A 22,904-nucleotide genomic window follows, 5' to 3' on the forward strand; every position below is an offset into this window, starting at 1 on the left:
TTCCCTCTATTCTCCAAAAACTCAGACTACATTACAAAATTAAGTTTTAATTAGTTTTACAATGACCTTTTTTCTTTCATAACGAGTTCATTATGTAATTGTGCAGTCACAAATGGGATTAACAATTAGCATTATTTGATTACTGTTAAACACTACCAACGTAAAGTAGTACTTCCACTGGAACTAAGACAATGACATCATTGATGAATGAAAACTGAAATACCATTGTGGACATTTTCACATGTTCTTCCTAGTATCTTAGTGATTACGTTTTAAAATAACAAACTTTGGATTCTGGCTATTTTCAAACCAAGTACTTTAAAGTGGATATTGGCTTCTAATATTGGGTCTAAAGTTTGTAAGACCTGAAAAACAAAGCACCAGATAAGAGGACATGTTGAGAAAACATTTGGGGTTGTGGGAATTGAGAAGATATGGATTGATAAGGAGATTTTCTTATACAAAAGCATACAAAAGTGGAATTCTTAATTCTGTCTTTGTGGCAGAGAGTGGGAAAGTGGCTTAATGTCAGACCAGCTGAGGTTGAGATTTAGGTTGCACTTTACTAAAACTCTCCATCAAAATCATACTGTATACCATCATAAACATGTCATAATATATGTTACTAGCAGTCTAATACAGTAATCCAACAGTGTCGTAGCACAGGTGGATATCGAATTATTTCACTAGTCAACAATCACATGCAACAAACAAGCCCAATGATGGAAGGGAGATCTTCGTTAAATCTCATTCCAATGACAAACTGTACTGTGCAAATTTGATCCATTTCTTCTAATAGTGGCCTTATGTTGGGATGCACTCTTATTGTAAGTGCGATCGATCAAGTCTGTTGATGTTCTAAATGGGTTTATTCTGGAAAGAGCTGGTGACAGGAATGTGATGACTCGTTCTCAGGGAGAACATTTATTTTACAAGGCTCCACCTTGTTGGAGGGACAAGGTTGGACAGTCTTTGAGTGGAACATAAGATACCAGGGAAGGGGGCAGAGGGAAGGGGCATATTGAGTTTGATGAGCTTATTAGTTCCACTTGATGTCCCAGAACTCTGAAGTGGCTTTCTCCGTGGCTGTGTCCACCACCTCCACCCCCTCGTTCTGATAGGGTGGTGTCGTGACCTTCTGCTCTCCCTCTGCTAAGTTGGTCAGCGCTGGAAAAACATAGCAGGTACATCATGTCATTATCACAGTGAGCACGAAATAACTTAAGCGAGTCATACAATGATAACATTAGAGACCTATCCCACACATCATATATTTATTTCGTTGTATGTCAGTCAATAGAATTAATGTCTGTCCTCACCAGGGTGACAGGTGATCAGAGCCTCCTCCCATTGGCCGTTGGATAGGCACTTAATGACGGGGTTCTGTGTCTGGAGGAATCCTTCTTCACAGTAGTAGCGCACCTTGGAGTTGGTCTCGTAGCGCAGACGCGACTTACCAAACACCTTGGCGTTGGCAATGACGGGGGGCTGGCCACAGAAAGCTGAACAGAAATAATGTGGTTAGGAGTGCAAATACATTAAAACTCTACTGAGATATTGAGGACAACTTCTATGCTACACTCCCGTGGTGGTTTTGGTTGTGTACTCACAGGTGCCCTTCTTGCAGGTGTAGGAGAGGTGGTAGTTACAGGGCACATCGCTCCAGCGCCCCCCGTCATGCCATACCATCACCACACAGTCCTCTCCAGACAGGAAGTAACTGTCAGGCTGGCTCCGGTACCAGTTCTCATACAACTGGCAGAGAAAGATGGGAAGTAGGATGAAGAAGTAGGGGAGTTTTGTGAGGATGTTCTGTATGCCAATAGGATACAATCCCAGATGCACGTTCATGCAAATAACATTATGTTTATGGAGAACCTAGACATATTTCATGGGAACACAGACTATGTGAGATTTACCAGAGGATTCCCGTCAGACCAGCGGAAGTCTCCCTCTATGGTTCTGTCATTCAGTCCCGTCCACTGGTACTCTCTGTACTTTTCTAAAGGGAAAGAGAGAGCGCACTGTAACTTTGGGCCTGCAAACACTCGCTCACTAGCAGGTAGGGGCCGGTGTCAGTCTACAGGCCATGGGAAACAACTAAGGAATGCTAGATAATCTCCTCCATATTTCCAGACATAGTATTAACACTGGCATCCAAGCCCTCCCATGTTTCATGGTAAAATGAGTGAATGGCAGGTAAGACATGAAAGAAGACAATGTTGCGTGTTCCCTGGACCATACAACCTTAAACAGTCAAAGCCATCTGTTTAAACAATTGTTTTTAGTTTACAAAACATTCCTCACAGATGGTACTGGGGTTACAGAGGGGTCATTACGCATTCAGTTTATGCATTTTGGGACTGTAAATTCTGTTCACACTGAATAAAGCTATGACAAAGAGTTAAATTAACACATTTTCCCATTTAAATGATTGAATTACACCTTTTTAACAATCCACGGATGAGGGTTACACAGGTCAAGTTATGCAGAGCACTTGGAGCTGTCTGTTACAAGATCAAAGGACATGTTTTCAGGCCTGCTGTACCATTAATGTAGTCCTGTTCCTCAGGGGTCATGACCGAGATCAGGTGACCGCCACACATACGACAGTGCTGCTCTGCCACCTCCCAGCCCTGACGCTTGGTGAAATGTCGGTAACAGAAGCCCATGAACTTTTCCCAACCCGGCTCACACACCTCCAGGTCTGACCAACATGACGAAGAAGAGGTTAGATGCACACAGAGGAGACAAAAATATACATAAGGGGGAGCGATATGTTAATTGTTTTAACATTATCTTTGAGAAGAAGAAAAAACATGAAATCTGTTACTGTACCTGTCTGGCACATGTCTCCTCCATAGGTGGGCAAGCAAAGGCACTTGGTTGAAGACCCACTGTCGACACATGTTCCCCCGTTGGAACAAGGATTCTCTAGGCAGGCATCTGAGACAAAGGTAGGAGAGGACAAGCATTGGCACCAATGTAAATGCAGTAACAACACATCTAAAATATTTTTGGTGTGTGTGTTCCATTTTTGAATCCCCTCTAGAGTGTCACTGTAAAGGACAGATACGATGGGATCACTTTATTGTTGATTTACATGTGAATTTATTTGACTGCCACTGGAGGGAGCCATTATACCAACAGTACTCATCACCAGACTGACTGACTATAGGCCTACAGTGGCCTGAGTGTTCAGTTTACAGAAAATTGAATTTGACCTATTCAAGCCCCTGTGCTGAGGAAATTTTAGACATAGGTGACCTTTTCAAATGTTTTCAGCACATACGCTTCCATGCTCTTTTTTACCATGCCATTTTGTTAATGCCCACATGCAGCCTTTTACATTTTATTTTTAAATCATCACTGTATGTCTAATAAATCACAGTGTTTATTTCATGAAAATAAGTCCCTGAGTCTCCTTTTGCCATTGAAATGCTCAGTATGATCGTGTGAGCGTGTTGATACAAATTGAAATATATTTACATATACAGCCCTGCTTGGCGGATAGGATTGTCTAGACCAGGGGTGGGAAACTCCAGTCCTCAAGGGCCTGATTGGTGTCACACCTTTTCTCAATCCTTAGCAAACACAGCTGATTAATCAAATTGCATTCTAAACAGAAGATCATGATTGGGTGATTATTGGGGTCAGGTGTGTTAGCTGGGGCTGGGGCAAAACTGTGACACCAATCAGGCCCTTGAGGACTGGAATTGCCCACCCCTGGTCTAGACTCTAGAGACCCTTCAAAGTAAGAGGATACATATGCAAATACAAGATGACTGGTCATTGGTCAGAATAATCAGATCAGATTGTGATGTTATGCTGTGGGCCAAAAACTCCCTCCCACATGAACAGGCTGAAATTCTAGTTTTTTTTTTCTTCTTCAAAAAGCTCTTCCACGAAAAGGGAATGATCATAATTTTTACAATTTCAGAGTGTTATTTCGACCTCATAGTGTGGAAATATCATTACAAAAAACAGGAAATCATGTTTTGACTGCACTGCCCCTTTATTTATTTTTGTTTTGGCTCTGCACTCCAGCACTTTTAATTTCTACAATGAATATGAGCTTAAAGTGCAGACTTTCAGCTTTAATGTAAGGGTATTTTCATCAATATAGGATGAACTTACAGCACTTTCTGTAGATTGTCCCCCCATTTTAGGCAACCAAAAGTATTTGGACAAATTCACTTGTGTATTAAAGTAGTTGAAAGTCTAGTATTTGGTCCCATATTCCTAGCACGCAATGACTAAATACAATACATCAAGCTTGTGACCCTACAAACTCGTTGGATGCATTTGTTTTGGTTGAGTTTCAGATCATTTTGTGCCCAATACAAATGAATGGTAAATAACAGATTGTGTCATTTTGGAGTCACTTTTTTTGGGGGGGGGGTATGTTATCTATGTCTGAGTAGAGCCAAAACAAAAACATGTCACTGTCCGAATACCTTTGGAGCTCACTGTATATTATGTTCCCAATCCTTTGCTGTTATGAACAGAGACAGCTCCTCATGCTGTGTGTTTACCTCCAACAGAAACAATGATAATCCCCTTCCTTTGCTGAGTCAGTTGTTTACTCTGACTGCCATGTGAATGCATTTTTAAAAAACGTTCTAATGACTAAGCAGAGTGGGGGAGGTATGAGACCATAAAATAAATACAAGAGTCAAGTGAGTAATTTAAGGTGAGGTATATTGTAGAAAGTATGCAATTATGATTTGCATTAACACACGCATTCAAATAATTGTCATGGTTTGAGTTACATTGAACGTTACCTGAAATGTTCCCAAATCTTGGAGTAGTAGGAGTGGTAATCAGTTTCTCCTCATCAACATCCTCTGGATATAGGGGTGCTGCCGTCGTAGTCTGGTCATCGTAGTAGTAATCCTCAGGCTCCTCAGTGAGTGGAGTGATGGAGTCAGGGTCCTCAGTGACTGAGGTCTCCCCACTGTACTCCAGATTTGCATCGGCCCGGGACTCCTGGGGTACGGTGGGGGAGGACAGGGGGGTCTGGGACAAGTCAGAGAGCAGCGTGATCTCCATATCAGTAGAGGGCGCATCTGTGCTCGACTCAGGCTCGCTTTCATCTGTGCTATTGACAGTTGTGTCATTGATGGGAGTGACAGTTTCATTCATGTATGGGACTTCTGGTTCAAGGATCCCTGAGACTTCTCCAGATTCATCAGATTCAGAGTGCTCCTCGTCTGATCCTGATCCTAAGCCGGACTCCACTCCCTCTTGGCCACTCACCTCTTGGTCACTGTCCTCATCTCCACTCACCTTCAGACCACTCTCCTTGCCTCCACTCGCCTCCTGACCACTCTCCTCGTCTCCACTCGCCTCCTGACCACTCTCCTCGTCTCCACTCGCCTCCTGACCACTCTTCTCGTCTCCACTCGCCTCCTGACCACTCTTCTCGTCTCCACTCGCCTCCTGACCACTCTTCTCATCTCCATTCACCTCCTGACCACTCTCCTTGTATCCCCTCGCCTCCTGACCACTCTCCTCTTCTCCACTCACCTCCTGACCATTCTCCTCATCTCTACTCCCCTCCACACCAGAAGCTGTCTCTGGGGTAGTAGTTTCGACTACTTCTGGGATTTCACCCAACCCCTCTCGCTCCACCTTCTCCAGCCCTTCCTCCAGGGGATCAAACCCAGATGGAATGCTGGATTCTGGGATGAAGGTTATGAAGTCACCTGGGGAGCTGGCCTCTGCTTCCACGGAACGCTGGGTCGGGGGGGGATAGGTTATAGGTATGGGGGATGTCAAAAGGGTAACGTCAAGCATTCCCTCATGGACCCCAGAGGCTTCACTAGAGTCAGTGTCATAAATAACTCTAAGGACTTTGTCAGTTGGAACTGAACCCAGGTCAGTGTGCTCATCCTGGTCAGTGGAACCCATGGAAACTTCTGGTAATGAGTCCACTGTGCCTCCTGCTTCTTGCTCCACATGGTCATCTAGGGTAGAGGAGTCGGGTGACGTGACATCAGACTGCTCCTGAGTGGGGTCATAAGCTGCCAGGAAACAGATCACAAACATTATTCAAGCCTACAGTTAGTGTAATCCTGTCCACACTTGAGTGTTCAGCTCTTAATTAAAAAAAAATGTAGCACACATTACATATGCACAAATGTTTTATGTAATTTAATAAAGTCTTCTGGTAAGGCTCCGTAGACGGGCACATCGCCCACCGCTCCCGAGTATACTACTTGCCAATGTCCAGTCTCTTGACAGCAAGGTAGACGAAATCCGAGCAAGGGTTGCCTTCCAGAGAGACATCAGAGATTGCAACATTCTCTGCTTCACTGAAACATGGCTCACTTGGGATACTTTATCAGAGTTGGTATAGCCACCTGGTTTCTTCACGCATCGCGCCGACAGAAACAAACATCTCTCTGGTAAGAAGAAGGGCGGGGGTGTATGCCTTATGATTAACGAGTCGTGGTGTGATCATAACAACATACAGGAACTCAAGTCCTTTTGTTCACCTGACCTAGAATTCCTTACAATCAAATGCCGACTGCATTATCTACCAAGATAATGCTCTTTGATTATAATCACAGTCATCTATATCCCCCCCAAGCAGACACCTCGGCGGCCCTGAAAGAACTTCATTGGACTCTATGTAAACTGGAAACCACATATCCCGAGGCTGCATTTATTGTAGCTGGGGATTTTAACAAGGCTAATCTGAGAATAAGGCTCCCTAAATTTTATCACAATATCGAATGCGCAACCCGGGCTGGCAAAATTCTGGATCATTGTTACTCTAACTTCCGCGACGCATACAAAGCCCTCCCTCGCCCTCCTTTCGGCAAATCTGACCACGACTCCATTTTGTGGCTCCCAGCCTATAGACAGGAACTAAAACAGGAAACGCCCGAGCTCAGGCCTGTTCAACGCTGGTCCGACCAGTCTGATTCCACGCTTCAAGATTGCTTTGATCACGTGGACTGGGATATGTTCCGGATAGCGTCGAACAACAACATTGATGTATACGCTAATTCGGTGAGCGAGTTTATTAGCAAGTGCATCGGTGATGTTGTACCCACGGCAACTATTAAAACCTTCCCCAACCAGAAACCGTGGATTGATGGCAGCATTCGCGCAAAACTGAAAGCGCGAACCAGTGCTTTTAATCAGGGCAAAGCGACCGGAAACATGACCGAATACAAACAGTGTAGCTATTCCCTCCGCAAGGCAATCAAACAAGCTAAGCGTCAGTATAGAGACAAAGTAGAGTCGCAATTCAACGGCTCAGACACAAGAGGTATGTTGCAGGGTCTACAGTCAATCACGGACTACAAAAAGAAAACCAGCCCCATCGCGGACCCCGATGTCTTGCTCCCAGACAAACTAAACAGCTTCTTTGCTCGCTTTGAGGACAATACAGTGCCACCGACACGGCCCGCTACCAAAACCTGTGTGCTCTCCTTCACTGCAGCCAATGTGAGTATAACATTTAAACGTGTTAACCCTCGCAAGGCTGCCGGCCCAGACGGCATCCCTAGCCGAGTCCTCAGAGCATGCGCAGACCAGCTGGATGGTGTGTTTACGGACATATTCAATCAATCCCTATCCCAGTCTGCTGTTCCCACATGCTTCAAGAGTGCCACCATTGTTCCTGTTCCCAAGAAATCTAAGGTAACTGAGCTAAATGACTATCACCCCGTAGCACTCACTTCCGTCATCATGAAGTGCTTTGAGAGAATAGTCAAGGATCATATCACCTTCACCCTGCCTGACACCCTAGACCCACTCCAATTTGCTTACCGCACAGACGACGCAATTGCAATCACACTGCACACTGCCCTAACCTATCTGGACAAGAGGAATACCTATGTAAGAATGCTGTTCATCGACTACAGCTCAGCCTTTAATACCATAGTACCCTCCAAACTCGTCATTAAGCTCGAGACCCTGGGTCTCGACCCCGCCCTGTGCAACTGGGTCCTGGACTTTCTGACGGGACGCCCCCAGGTGGTGAGGATAGGAAACAACATCTCCACCCCTCTGATCCTCAACACCGGGGCACCACAAGGGTGCGTTCTCAGCCCTCTCCTGTACTCTCTGTTTACCCATGACTGCGTGGCCATGCACGCCTCCAACTCAATTATTAAGTTTGCAGACGACACTACAGTGGTAGGCTTGATTACCAACAACGACGAGACGGCCTACAGGGAGGAGGTGAGGGGCCTCGGAGTGTCGTGTCAGGAAAATAACCTCACACTCAACGTCAACAAAAAAAGGAGATGATCGTGGACTTCAGGAAACAGCAGAGGGAGCACCCCCCTATCCACGTCGATGGGACAGTAGTGGAGAATGTGGAAAGATTTAAGTTCCTCGGCGTACACATCACGGACAAACTGAAATGGTCCACCCACACAGACAGCGTGGTGAAGAAGGCGCAACAGCGCCTCTTCAACCTCAGGAGGCTGAAGAAATGTGGCATGTTGCCTAAAACACTCACAAACTTTTACAGATGCACAATCGAGAGCATCCTGTCGGGCTGTATCACCGCCTGGTACGGCAACTGCTCCACCCACAACCATAGGGCTCTCCAGAGGGTAGTGAGGTCTGCACAACGCATCACCAGGGACAAACTACCTGCCCTCCAGGACACCTACAGCACCCGATGTCAAAGGAAGGCCAAAAAGATCATCAAGGACAACAACCACCCGAGCCACTGCCTGTTCACCCCGCTATCATCCAGAAGGCAAGGTCAGTACAGGTGCATCAAAGCTGGGACCGAGAGACTGAAAAACAGCTTCTATCTCAAGGCCATCAGACTGTTAAACAGCCATCACTAACATTGAGTGGCTGCTGCCAACATACTGACTCAAATCTCTAGCCACTTAATAATAAAAAATTGGATGTAATAAATGTATCACTAGTCACTTTAAACAATGCCACTTTATATAATGTTTACATACCCTACATTACTCAACTCATATGTATATACTGTACTCTATACCATCTACTGCATCTTGCCTATGCCGTTCGGGCCATCGCTCATCCATATATTTATATGTACATATTCTTATTAATTCCTTTACACTTGTGTGTATAAGGTAGTTGTTGTGAAATTGTTAGATTACTTGTTAGATATTACTGCATGGTCGGAACTAGAAGCACAAGCATTTCACTACACTCGCATTAACATCTGCTAACCATGTGTATGTGACCAATAACATTTGATTTGATAGTCGCACAGTCTATATACTGTACAAGCTTCCAGTAATTTATTGGGTAAACCACCAACGTTTCGTCATCACTGTGCCTTCTTCAAGGTAATGTCATGAATGCTTGAAACAGGTTATGTAGACATTCACGTTCAAGCATTCATGATATTACCCCGAAGAAGGCATAGTGATGCTGAAATGTTGGTTGTTTATCCAATAAATTACTTGGAGCTGGTATATAGACTGTGCGACTCTCTTTAAAAAAATTTAAAAAACATTTATAGCCTATAATTTTATAGCCTTTTATGGCGTACCACCCTCCATCCCACTGCTGTCTTGGCTCTGAAGCTAAGCAAGGTTGGTCCTGGTCGGTTCCTGGATGGGAGACCAGATGCTGCTGGAAGTGGTGTTGGAGGGCTTGGTAGGAGGCATGCTTTCCTCTGGTCTAAAAAAGTATCCCAATGACAGTGATTGCGGATAGTGCCCTGTGTAGAGTGCTGTCTTTCAGATGGGACGTTAAACGGGTGTCCTGACTCTCTGTGGTCACTAAAGATCCCATGTCACTTATCGTAAGAGTAGGGGTGTTAACCCCGGTGGCTAAATTCCCAATCTGGCTCTCATACCATCATAGCCACCTAATTATGCCAAGCTTCCAATTGGCTCGTTCATCCCTCTCCTCTCCCCTGTAACTATACCCCAGGTCGTTTCTGTAATTGAGAATGTGTTCTCAGTCAACTTAAAATAAGGGTTAGATCAAATTAAATAAATACGATTTACTCGCCGTTAGTCAGCACCTCCACCACCTTTTTTGGGGGTGCGGCAGCTCATGCTTTTTATGTCATTCAATACCATTACATATTTACTGCACTAAATCTTCAGTACATTACATAAAGAAAAGTGTAAAAAAAAAATCAAAAAACTTACACACAAAAAGGATTCTCTATGGACTCACCATATTCAGAGGTAGGGATCAGTTCATAGGGGTCCATCTCCACTGGGCTTAGGGGAGCCAGGTCTCCTGACTCAGCAGTAGCAGAGCCACTGTTCTCCCCTGTCTGGATGACCAATGAGTCCAGTGATGTGGTATGCTCCTCAGGGAGAAGGACACTGGCACTGTGGTCCACAGAGTTGGTTCGGCGGTATTCAGGTGTGTTCTCCCAGTATGGAGGCTGAGTGGTGGACTGGTCAGGGAAGAGCTCCGTTTCCTCGTGAGGTGAAGTGGAAGATACAGATGTATCCTCGACATCCCCAGCGATGGCTCCCTCAGGCCTCATAGACCCTCCTGAGAGGTCGTAAGAGGTGCTTGGGTATACCGTGTCCATGACATGCTCCACCTGGATGGCATGCTCATCTCCGGAGTGGTCCTCCTCAGGAGGCGTGGGCAGCCCACTTTCCAGTTGCTCCTCTGGAGAGCTGTCATACCTAGTAGTGGCTTCAACTCCTGATATATTAGAGCCTGCGGTCTCAGAGGTAAAAGTGTAGTGTTCGGTCTCCTGGGTGATCTCTGTTTGCATATGGCTTTCCTCTGAAATACCATACTGAGACTCTGTTGGCTTACCACTCTCAGGGGTTGTGCCAGGCATGGGATGTGGATCATTGGACCCGTCCACCTCCTCATATGCTGTGGTGGGCACGGGGGCCTCCAGAGCAGTCCCTGGTACACCCTCTATAGAGGGCTCTCCTGATTCCATATTTGACTCTAACGAGGGCTGGTAGGGATCGGGGCTACCAATGTTGTCTTTATGAGCAGTTGTAAGATCACCTGATTCATAATTTGTCTCGGGAGAAGGTGGATACAGTGTTGGGTTTGCATTCAGCTCATCATAGGGTGTGACTGGGTAGTTAGAATCTAAGTTTTCCTCCTCAGGGGCAGGCTGATATGATTCTGGGTTGCTGACCTCTTTCACCGGCTGCCAGGTGTCCTCTGTGGGCTCCAGGTCTTGGGGGAAGGATGTGGGGGTGAATGGGTCTTGGGGTTTAACCAGAAAGGGTAGCTCCTCGTGATAGACAACAGTAGGGCCCGGGCCATCGACAGCCCCCTGCTCCTCTCCAGGCTGGTCTGGGTACTGCTCCCCATGATCAACCCCCTGGTCCTCTCCGTGCTGCCCAGGCACAGCCCCCTGCTCCTCTCCAGGCTGGTCTGGGTACTGCTCCCCATGATCAACCCCCTGGTCCTCTCCGTGCTGCCCAGGCACAGCCTCCTGTTCCTCTCCGTCCTCCTTGATGTGTGCCTCCTCAGTAACAGCCCCCTGCTCCTCTCCGTGTTCTCCAGGGACAACCCCCTGTTCTTCTCCGTGCTCCCCAGGGACAGCCCCCTGCTCTGGGTACTGCTCTCCAGGGACAGCCCCCTGCTCTGGGTACTGCTCCCCAGGGACAGCCCTCTGCTCTGGGTACTGCTCCCCAGGGACAGCCCCCTGCTCTGGGTACTGCTCCCCAGGGACAGCCCCCTGCTCTGGGTACTGCTCTCCAGGGACAGCCCCCTGCTCTGGGTACTGCTCCCCAGGGACAGCCCCCTGCTCTGGGTACTGCTCTCCAGGGACAGCCCCCTGCTCTGGGTACTGCTCTCCAGGGAAAGCCCCCTGCTCCTCTATATGCTCTGATGGGTGCTGCTCCTCTGGAATAGGGAGGGTAGTCAGGGAGCCCTGAGCTTCTTCGCTCACCACCTGCTCCGTCACCTGACTGAATTCCTCCAGAGGCTCAAACAGCGTCACAATGTCCTGGCCGATGTCCTCTGGCTCTGTTGCCAGGTAATCATGGGGAGATTCGGTGTGAGTGTTGCTGTTGCCTGTCAGATGCAAGGGCAATGAATCAAAGTTAGGCCAGAGGATGAGTTAGAATACAGTAGGAACTGCATTGGGATGCCACTACTGAAGCCCAGCATAACTTTCAAAACCTCTTACCTCGGAAGCAGTAAGTGTCATGGCGAGTGTGTGCCTCTGGAAAGCCTGTCTGGTTCAAATGGCGATAGACAGTCCTGACCCCAGCCTCCCCTCCACCACAACGCTCCCTGGGAGTGACAATGGGGTAGCGTACACTCCCATCAGCCAACCACCCCGGGCTGCAGGCGTTCAGTCCGTCATTCCAGGCTGCATACAGCTGACCTGTGGTAGCCAGCTCCGCTCCCTGAGCCAGACAATAGGCCTTAGCTTCCCACAGGGTGAAACTTCGGGGGGCAGATCCATGGAACACTTCCCCTGTAGATACATGTATGGAGGGAGAAGTCCGTTTGTAATAATCTGCACTTGATCAAATTCACGAAACATAAATAACATATTTTCCTACCCTCTATGTTCTCCACATAACAGTATACATCGTACAGCTCATCAGGTTCCAGCAGCCCATAGTTCCTCACTCCAGGATGCCCGTCCATGTCTCCAAAACATCCCTCTCGTGGCATCTGGATGGGATATCTGTGGAGAAGAGTGTCGATACTACATAGTGTTCTACAACTGTTATAACAAAGGGGAAAGTCTATTGAAGTGGATGAAAGCATCTCTCTATCTGTGTCCGCTCGCTTGATATGAGAGAACATTTACAGTGGTCTTTTATCTGCCTGGCCTTTACCTCACTGAGTGGTCTGAGAGCCAGCCCGCATCACACTGCTCATAGCCACTGTGGTAGGCTGCCAAGAGCTGCTCTGGGGTGGCGATGTGAGCCCCGATCTCTTCACAGGCGTCCCGGGCCTGCGCAAAGGTAAAGGCATAGCGACTGGAAGCATCCCGGTAGTGGAACACCACCCCTGTTGAAGGTCCACAGTCTTGCCGTTATTTCGGATTCAGTATTTTGTGTGAACTACAGCTACATTCACAAGCATAGGCTATATCTGATTCATGAGGTTATAAACTGCTCTGGTCAGGCAATCCATCATCTATTACCTGCTGGGTGCATAGGGTGGGACAACCAATTCATCTCAGCAGAATTTGTATGACATTATAAAGGGACAGAAGTGTACAATAAGTGTACAGAACATTAAGAACACGTTCCTAATACCGAGTTGCACCAGAACAGCCTCAATTCGTCGGGCCATGGACTCTACAAGGTGTTGAAAGCTCTCCACAAGGGTTCTGGTCCACATACACACTGTTGAGCGTGAAAAACCCAGCAGCGTTGCCGTTCTTGACACAAACCGGTGCGCCTGGCACCTACTACCATACCCCTTTCAAAGACACTTAAATCTTTAGTCTTGCCCATTCACCCTCCGAATGGCACACATACACAATCCATGTCTCAATTGTATCAAGGCTTAAAAATCCTTCTTTAATCTGTCTCTTCCCTTTCATCTACACGGATTGAAGTCGATAGACATCATTAAGGGATCATAGCTTTCACCTGGATTCACATGGTCAGTCAATATCATGGAAAGAGCAGCTGTTCTTAATGATTTGTACACTCAGTGTAAGTGGTAATGTACAGTCAGTGTCTATGCTGTGTTTTGTAGGCCATTCTCTGTCTCTCCTAGAGCCATCCTGTGACTGACAATTCTGATTGGCTCACTGCCTGCTGAGATACAAGCATTGACACACACACTCCTGAGTTGTTACTGTCATAGGTCAGGAACTCTGGCTTATCCCCGACATCTATGACATCAACCCCCGGCCTCACCTTTGACCTTGACTTGAGCCACACCATCGGCATCCTCCAGGCCCTGCTGCACCTCACAGCGGTAGAAGCCAGAGTCGTTGTACTGCAGGCCATCCAGCCTCAGGGTGAGGTCGGCTGGGGAGGAAGCGTAATGGAGCAGGGAGGCTCGGTCCTTGTAGGCCTCGCTGACCTTCACCCTGTCCCCTCGGGCCACCAGGATCTCAGTCTCGTGCCCCTGGGACAGCACGCTCCACTTGACCCTGGGTAGGGAGAGGACGGCGTGGCGGCCATTCGTGTTGGGGGGCGGGTGGAACAGAGACACCAGGCAAGGTAGGGTAAGAGAGCCCCCCAAGACGGCAGATAAGGGAGTTGTCGTAGGGATGGTCACCTGTAGGATTCTGGAGTCATCTGGTAAGTGCAGAATAAATGGGTTAAATTGCTGACTTTAAACAGTCAAAAAGTTCACCCTTTAAAAACAATTGGGGGGGGGGGGGGGGGGGTGTCTCAGGCTGCAGTTGATGTTATTTTTTAAAGTCTGGAACCCATTTAAAAGTCTTGCCAGTTGCCATTTGCCGTCATGGTGTTGTTGAAACAAATACCGGATGAGACACTTCCTCTTCACGCCTGGGCACATCAGTTAACCTTGATTTTTGCTGTTAAAGTCACACCTTCTCAAATCGTTTCCAAAGTGTGTGTGTCAGCAAAAACGATGAATGATCGGGGAGTGATTAGAAAGTGCCCCTATACCCTTAGAAGTCAAAGGTCATATATCATTGAATGGATGTCAGTATAGCCGGGACTGACGGAGGCTAGTCACGCACCTGAGGCTTGGCTGGGGGTAGAGGAGGACGGTAGGACGAGCAGACAGATGACACACAGCAGCAAAGACAGGAGCATCTCCAATCTGCAATAGAGAGAAATAGAGAGGTGGGGGGGGAGAGAGACACAAAGAGAGAAAGACATCATTATCGTGAAAGCTTAATAGACAAATGGAGAAGTACTGTAGAGAAAGTGAGAAAGAGGAAAAGAGGTAGGGATGACTCCCTTAATAACTCTCAGAGGGTCCTGTGGCCTCTTTGGATACCTGGAGACAAGATAAGACATATACAAATATTGACTCAAGCTTACAGTCATTCATCAACCTCAGAGTATATTACTAGACAGTGGCAAGTGGCCAGCTTTGACCAACCACCTCAGCCTCTGCGACCGTAAAGTAAAAGCCGTGGCTAAGACATCAGCGCTGTCATTTAGCAGAGACCCTGAGAACGGATAGGATGGTGTGTTAATCCATCAATGCAACGTCAGTCCTGATCAAGCTGAAGTTCTTTTGAAATAACAAATATTCATTCTTCATTTTGACAAATTGATTTGTATGACAAGTGTGAGGGATTGTTCTTTAATTCTGCAGAATTTTGTTGAGCTTCCAATAAGTAAATTGATGAGTCTATGGATATGTCTTTGTGGGGTTTTGTGTTTTGCATGTGTATATAAATCTCTTTAAGTCAGGGAGTGTCATTAGTCAGATTGTGTGTGTGTGTGTGTGTGTGTGTGTGTGTGTGTGTGTGTGTGTGGTGTGTGTGTGTGTGTGCGTGTGCGTGTGCGTGTGTGTGTGTGTGTAAAGTAGCTGTGTACTGCATGTGCCTTTTTGCATCAGTCAACTAGAGTGTGTTAGTCAGTAACTGTCTGTGTGGCCTTGGTGTTATCCAGCTGGCATGAGTCAGACTTTGGGAGCTCTCGAGTGTGAGCAGAATTCTGATGTCCCCCGAATTCCCCCAGGATGGCATGGCACAAAGCCCTTAATTCCAACTCCACTGCTTTATCATCGTTATATCCCTTTTAGCAACATAAATGATAAACCCCAACCACCCCCACCCCATTAACATTACCCACGCACCAAAGACACACAGACACAGCTACACATTTCCCCCACTAACTCGATAGGACTGCCACATTACCCATTCTGAGCAGGCCGGTGTATTCAAATAAGCAGTGCGTTTCTTAAAGGGTGTAAAAATGTAACGTGAATAGAGTCCCCCCACCCACTGGATGTGTTGGTGAATGAACTGTGCAGTCATGCTGCAAACCCAGTGCACTGGGTGCTTTAGTGATCACTCACAATCAGGGAACAGATTCCTATTATTGATCAGATCCCTTTTGCCCTCAGAGCAGCCTCAATTCGCCGGGGCATGGACTCTACAAGGTGTCAAAAGTGCTCCAAATTGGCTGGATGTCCTTTGGGTGGTGGAACATTCTTCATACACATGGGAAACTGTTGAGTGTGAATAACCCAGCAGTGTTGCCGTTCTTGACAAAAACCGCTGCGCCTGGCACCTACTACCGTACCCCGTTCAAAGGCGCTTAAGTCTTTTGTCTTGCCCATTCACGATTTGTATGGCAAACATACACAATCCATGTCTTCATTTTCTCAAGGCTTAAAAATCCTTCTTTAATTAACTTATCTCCTCCCCTTCATCTACACTGATTGTCTACACGTCAATATGGGATCATAGCTTTCACCTGGATTCACCTGGTCAGTCTATGTCATGGCCAGAACAGGAGTTCTTAATGTTTTGTACACTCAGTGTACAATACATTGCCTTTATTCAAATGCAAGTCTAACTTCGGCTATATAGTCAATGTGAATTATTTATTCAACCTAAACTATGTAGTACTGTAGGTGGCATTCATGTATCATCAGGCCAATTATCTTTATAATGACTATTCTATCTGCAGATATAGCCCTGTAATTCAAATGTCTTGATGTCCTAAAGTTTGTCTAAGGAGGAAGTGATGATTCTGCTAAATTGGAAATGTCTACTGACAGCCCACAGTAGATGGCCGAATAACTGTAAAAGTCACATCCAGACCCTTTATTCTTTTTTACAAGAGGTTTTACAAGCAACCAGTGATGAGGTTAGAGGAAGAGAATCTCAACCTATACACTACACTGCCTGTCTGGATTGTTGCTTCGCTTTTATATAGAATCCTGATATTGTGGAAAATCACATCAGGAACTGGAGTTAAGTCAAGAAGAACTAAATTAACTCGAAATCAAGGCAGAAATTATTGTTGGTTTTGTAGTAATCCGACTGCGCTTAATGATCAATTACCCAAAGTTCCCATGTAAAACTATGTTTTCTAAGTTTGAAGTTCAGTGACCTATTGCATAACATAAACTGTAAATCCATTAGTAAACATGGGGGTTGTTAGAGTGTGATCTCTACTAATACAGTAGAGAGGAGTGGTGATGATAGAAGTGGGTAAATTGCACATGAACGAAACTGTCTCGAACCTGTGAAGAAAATCATTGGGCAAATCATCCACATCATAACTGTCGGTTGAAATGAAATTGGGGAGCTGATGGATCTGTGGCAGTATCCATAACATTAGATTGTGAGAATGTGGACAAGCAAATTAACCGTCATCCTGGCAGTCTTCCCTCTCCTACTTGTTTCAGATCCGGTTTCTAGGAAAATTAATTATTTTTTGTCCGGTTCCTCAATTACCCTCCATTCAATCTTCCTCAATCCTATGACTGTTAATGAAGTATATAAGCAGACAGCATTGAAATGTATTCATTTCCCCCAACCCCCAAAACATCCCCACCCCCAATATCCACACACACACACACACACACACACACACACACACACACACACACACACACACACACACACACACACACACACACACACACACACACACACACACACACACACACACACACACACACACACACACACACACACACACACACACACACACACACACACACACACACTAGAGCTGGGACAATAAACCCCAAAATTATCGATACAGACCGAACCAACCGTTTCTTGAGGGCATTTTACTGCTATCGATAATAATGATAAGTAGCCTTTACTAGAGAAATGTGAAGTTTGAAATGAAACGGGACAATGGTAACCACAACATTCAAAGAGGTAGAAGTAGTTTTAAGTGTAACATTTAAAAAAGTAACTAGTGCACATTAATGTTGTAAACTTGCCGTTCAACTTATCATGATAATTCAGTAAATGTATCATGATATGGATTTTTGTTCATACCGCCAAACTCTCTCTCACACACACACACACACACACACACACACACACACACACACACACACACACACACACACACACACACACACACACACACACACACACACACACACACACACACACACACACACACACACACACACACACACACACACGTTTTCTTCCCTGCTGTGTTGGGCACATGGCCCTTAGCCACAACCACATTTCCATACTCCAAGGAGAGAGGGAGAGGGCTTCCTCTTGGGAGGGAGAGAGGGGAGGAAGCATCCCAGGCAACCTCAGAAGTGCTTAGACCTGCATCACAAGTGGCTGGAATAACCAATGACTTCACCTTGGTCTGACCAAGAAAGGTAATTTCAGGCTGATGGACTGCAGTATACAGTGTTGGTGATGGGGATGATGGTGGTGGGAAGTGTGTGAGTGTGGAAGTACCTCTGTAAGTGGACTTATGCTTTCTTGAACTGAATCAATGAGGGTTAGTAACAGAGTATTTATATTTTGGCTTATGTAACTCTTTATGGTCAAATAGAATGAAATACTGTGAACATGAACGCACACACCTGACCCACACAGCCTCTCTCCTCTGTAGCTTATCAAACACCAGCTGTCCTAGTCATTTTCGACACCCACCACCACCTCTGCCAGTCTGCCACCCTCCATTACCCGGCCTCGTTCCACCCCACCACCACGCCCACCCTCCAATCCTTTCTCACGTTACCTCGTATGACTCCATCTGCCCATCTCTAGGGGCAACCCATACCCCCTCACAGGCCCGGGCTGGCAGGAAGCAAGGGGGGGGGGGGGGGGGGGGGGGTGAGAAAGAAAGGGGCTATGACAGAGAGATAGGAGGACAAAACTGTACAGAGTGCACTAAGAGAGGAGAGAAATAGAGAGAGGAAGTCAGCAGGAAGGAAGCTTTGATGTGATTCAGCAGTGCCCCTCCAGCAGGGCAGGACACAACAGAAGGTCCAGCTGAGGAGTGATATTAGCCATATTGTTATTAGCTTTAGCAGTTAGCCACTCCAGCCAAAGGAACTGACTCATGGAGGTGGATGGGGGGCCAGGGGCCTTGGCCCATTTGTAGCCTGTGCCACGGGCTGATTAGGCAGAAATGTAGGGCTTCTGAGCGCTTTAAGGGCTTATGGGAGACTGTCAAGGCAAACTGTGGCAACTCTCACAGCAGTACACCAAATCAGTCCACTCTCGTCAGTCAACAACACAAAGATGGTGCTATGACCTATTTAGAAACCAGTGATATCACATTTGCAATGGACAGTCATATTTGCAAGGTTAGTCAAACTGAGAAGAATAACCCAGATACCACAGCATCAAAGCGTCCGTCTTGACAGTCTGGCTGCAAGGAGGATTTAGCTACTTGATTGTACATAGGGACATGATTAGGAGACCAGTAACGTCAGGCTGACAATTAAGGGCATTATCTGGCCCTGTTAAAACTCAGCTAAGTGTCATCAAAGTGCACCTTTATTCTGATATGCCTCTACTTTCTTTATGGAAGAGATAATAATAATGGTCCTGTGAGGCTCAGTTGGTAGAGCATGGTGCTTGCTAAGCCAAGGTTTGTGGGTTCAAGGGCCACACATACGAAAATACAGTATATGCTTGCATGACTGTAAGTCGCTTGGATAAAAGTATCTGCTAAACGGCATATATTATGATACAGACCTGCTTATCGTTTCTCTGGTGACTGGTTGGCTGAATATTCAAATGAAAAAGTTTCAAACTGACAAAAATAAGTTAATTATTCTCTCTTTCTTGAACAGCAGAGCGCTGTCATGCACTCACCGTGCCCCCTCTCTCCCTCCACTCCATACAGTAGAGTCCACTTGGGTAGGCCATGCGTGTCACTTCCTCTCTGCTCACCTCACACCTCTCTTCATATTTCAGGGAGCTCCTCATGGCTGTCCCTACCTGGGGCCTGAGTGATGAGTACATCCAGGGGCCAGACTGGGCTTGGGGTGCTCTCTCACACGCAAACGTAAATGTTTACAGTTCCACTTTTCCATGTAAACGTACAAGGTTTGTTGACATACATGTTGTTGCTTGTTGACATATCAGACAGGTCCTGATTGGGGCATAGTACTAAACTAGGTTAACGTACTGTATGGGTCGATGTTAGTTCTTTCAAAACGACAACATCAACTTAGAAACAGAAGAGTTGATAAATCAACAGAGATGTCATGCGTGGAACCCAATCACTTGAAATAGCCTAAACATTGCCATTCCACAAAGCATCTGTGTCAGCCCACTCAAATAGCAACTGGCATCAAAAGGTCCAAGCTTTTGACACCCAGTTGTTCCCCGGGCGCCGATGACGTGGATGTCGATTAAGGCAGCCCCCTGCACCTCTCTGATTCAGAAGACACATTTCAGTTGAATGCATTCAGTTGTACAACTGACTAGGTTTCCCATTTTCCCTTTCCAGATCAGAGATCTGTATGTCTTAATCAATATTTTTTAAACAAAGCCACTGGTATTAATGTCAATACAGTAGTTGGTTAGGGAAAATAAGCTTTATTCCCTGTCACAGAATGTCCATATGTAGCCAGTTTGGAGTACAGTACAACATATATTTCTATAGGTACAAGTAGACCTGCAACAACAGTGTGCATTGCCCCATGCTCCATATGATTTACTTAATAAAATCAGTTTGATCATGAAATCAGTTTGGAGGGAATCCTTACACAGCACTGTAGCAGGTACAATCTGTCTGGATCCTGCTTAACTGTGCTCAGCAAACAATGCATGAGGAAAATGTTATTTTACATTGAATAATTAAGATTGTGGGTTCAAGGGTAAGTTATAATAACTTTATATCAAAAAACTTTAATAACATTTTCATTTTGACCTACAGAATAGCAATAACAGTAGGATAAAAGAGGTAATAGAAAATATTTTAATTATATATTTGACGAAAAATAGGCTGTATTGTTTAAAGCGTTTTTCGAAAATGTCTCTAATTTGCTCTAATTATGGCAAAATGTATTGAGGATTTTATGTTTGACTTATACAACGAAAAACATTTGTTGGCTAATTGATGAACAAAACGTGTTATTTTGCGACAGAAATCTATTCTTATATTTATCAAGGACATGCCAAAAATATATGATTTACAAATCCATCACCTACCTCATTTAAACGACGCACTCAAATGATCCTTTCTGTGTACCTTCGTATTTTGAAGCAGACTCGACAGGTGCAACTTCTAATAAATATTTTCCAACCAAATTTGAATGAAATTAGACAATGAGTTGTCAGGTACTAAGATTCCCCATGTTGAATTGAAAAAGCTAAAGAACGACTTGAGCTCCGTCCGCCAGCGAAGGAAGCAAAGTAAAGAGGGATTGGGGGGGCAGAGAATTATGCACACCAAAATCTTGAACAGCCCACTTTCTTCCTCCGACCAAGAACACTTTCCCATTTGCGGGATAATGGAGAAAGGGGGATGTGGAGGGGATAACGAAAAGACAAATCAATCACTCACAAAGTTGCAGTTTGAAGGAATCACTTTACGGGGAAATAATATCAGAAGTCAATAGCCTGAATTCAAAGTTGCAAGTCAGTGTGTCAAAGCAGGACTCAGGATGCTTTGCGGTCAGATAAGCAACACATGTGAAGCGCATGATCCCACACCATCTTGCAGCAGAGGGCACCACTGAGAATGCTGAAGTGGGACTACAATAGAGCCCTATAGGCTACCAGCAGCGCCCATTCACATACTCCAGTTACCTATACTACAATTAAAAGATAACAGCACTTCAGTCTGCTGGTTTTTCAATCTTTCAGTTTTATTTAGAGCAATCATGCGTAAATGTTTAAATTGATCAACCAAACAAATGATTTGTTTCCATGCTGCCAATTCAGTGAGAAGAGAACATATGGTGATTTGATTAGGCCTATTCATTGCCTGTCATGAAGAATATGGCCATCGCTGATCACTGATAAAAAGGAGAGGGAATCTTCATTAAAATACTCCTCCTACAAGCTCCCCTGAAATATTGCAAGTCTTAGCAATTCAAGAAATTAGCAATTCATGCAAGACTGAGGGTTAACAGCTAATGGTGAACAATCTAACATTATCCTCATTATGTGCCCCTGCACAAAGGGATTAATTAAGGGTTAGTAATCTGGGATAATCTTGACTAACGTGGATGATAGCAGATGTTTTTGCTCAACCTGTCGACAACATGAAAGGCCAAACAAAGTGTCACAATCACATTGCTTTAAATTCCATTTGGATGTTTATGCAATTTCAGTTCCCAATTTAACAAATCTCTCTGGGATTCATCAAGACCTGTATTGGATTACTTGCACAACAATATTAGTGTGTGGAGGAACTATTTGTCCTTTCACAGCTATCAGAGTTAACCCAGTTTCATATAAGTCAAACACATGATACAGGTTGAAATTACGTGGGAAACGATTATGTACAGATTTCCAACTAGACACAAAGCAGGACCTTGCTTTCTCGTGGACAGGCTGCAGAGTCAGAGTCGTGATTCATGTCTGCTATGCTCACCACTTGTGGACAGAGGGTGGATGCTGGCCACCCACAGAGGTTTTAATGGTCCAACGGTATAAACAGACAGAAATTAGAAAAGTGGGTGTAGCATAGTAGTAGTGCTGGTAAGAGGGGAGGGTGAATACTGCTTTGTTCATAGCCTTGCTCAGCTGACAGTTGCGGCCGAGTGGCAGGCTGTGAAGGAATTTAACATATAGGCATGGTGCGGGACGGTCAACATGGGTGCTGGGAAGCCAGTGGAACGGACGACGCTGTTGGACTGCAGGCCCAGAGGCATGGATATGATTGTAGGCTGGCTCAGAGAGTCGCCCGATATTTTCGCCATGCATTTCCCACCCCCAGTCTAGTTCATTATTGGTTATTGCGACCATCCATGTCAATGTTATAAATTGATAATGATGTGAGGGCCAAAACATCATTGTAGAAAACACATGTAGGTTACAACTTTAACTTGCTCTGGACATACTTTCATTCCAGGCAACGTTCCCCAATTCATTCAGCTATATCCCTTCATGGCACAAAGACATG

The 22,904-nt window shown here is 45.6% G+C and overlaps 1 protein-coding gene across 1 annotated transcript; it reads right to left on the reverse strand.

Annotated features, from left to right (window-relative positions):
- Positions 1–31: 31 nt before the first annotated feature.
- On the reverse strand, positions 32–21,261 carry LOC129857529 (brevican core protein-like). Its single transcript, XM_055925862.1, has 14 exons — positions 20,984–21,261; positions 14,597–14,679; positions 13,797–14,183; positions 12,759–12,933; positions 12,477–12,604; positions 12,095–12,388; positions 10,147–11,979; positions 4,785–6,026; positions 2,839–2,946; positions 2,549–2,707; positions 1,920–2,002; positions 1,611–1,755; positions 1,320–1,502; positions 32–1,167 (listed from the first exon to the last, which is right to left on the reverse strand). Exons 1-14 carry the CDS (start codon positions 20,986–20,988, stop codon positions 1,040–1,042), a joined length of 4,953 nt encoding a protein of 1,650 aa, XP_055781837.1. The 5' UTR covers positions 20,989–21,261; the 3' UTR covers positions 32–1,039.
- Between the last annotated feature and the right edge of the window lie 1,643 nt (positions 21,262–22,904).

This window comes from Salvelinus fontinalis, chromosome 6 (genome assembly GCF_029448725.1).
Source record: "Salvelinus fontinalis isolate EN_2023a chromosome 6, ASM2944872v1, whole genome shotgun sequence".
Lineage (NCBI taxonomy): Eukaryota > Metazoa > Chordata > Actinopteri > Salmoniformes > Salmonidae > Salvelinus > Salvelinus fontinalis.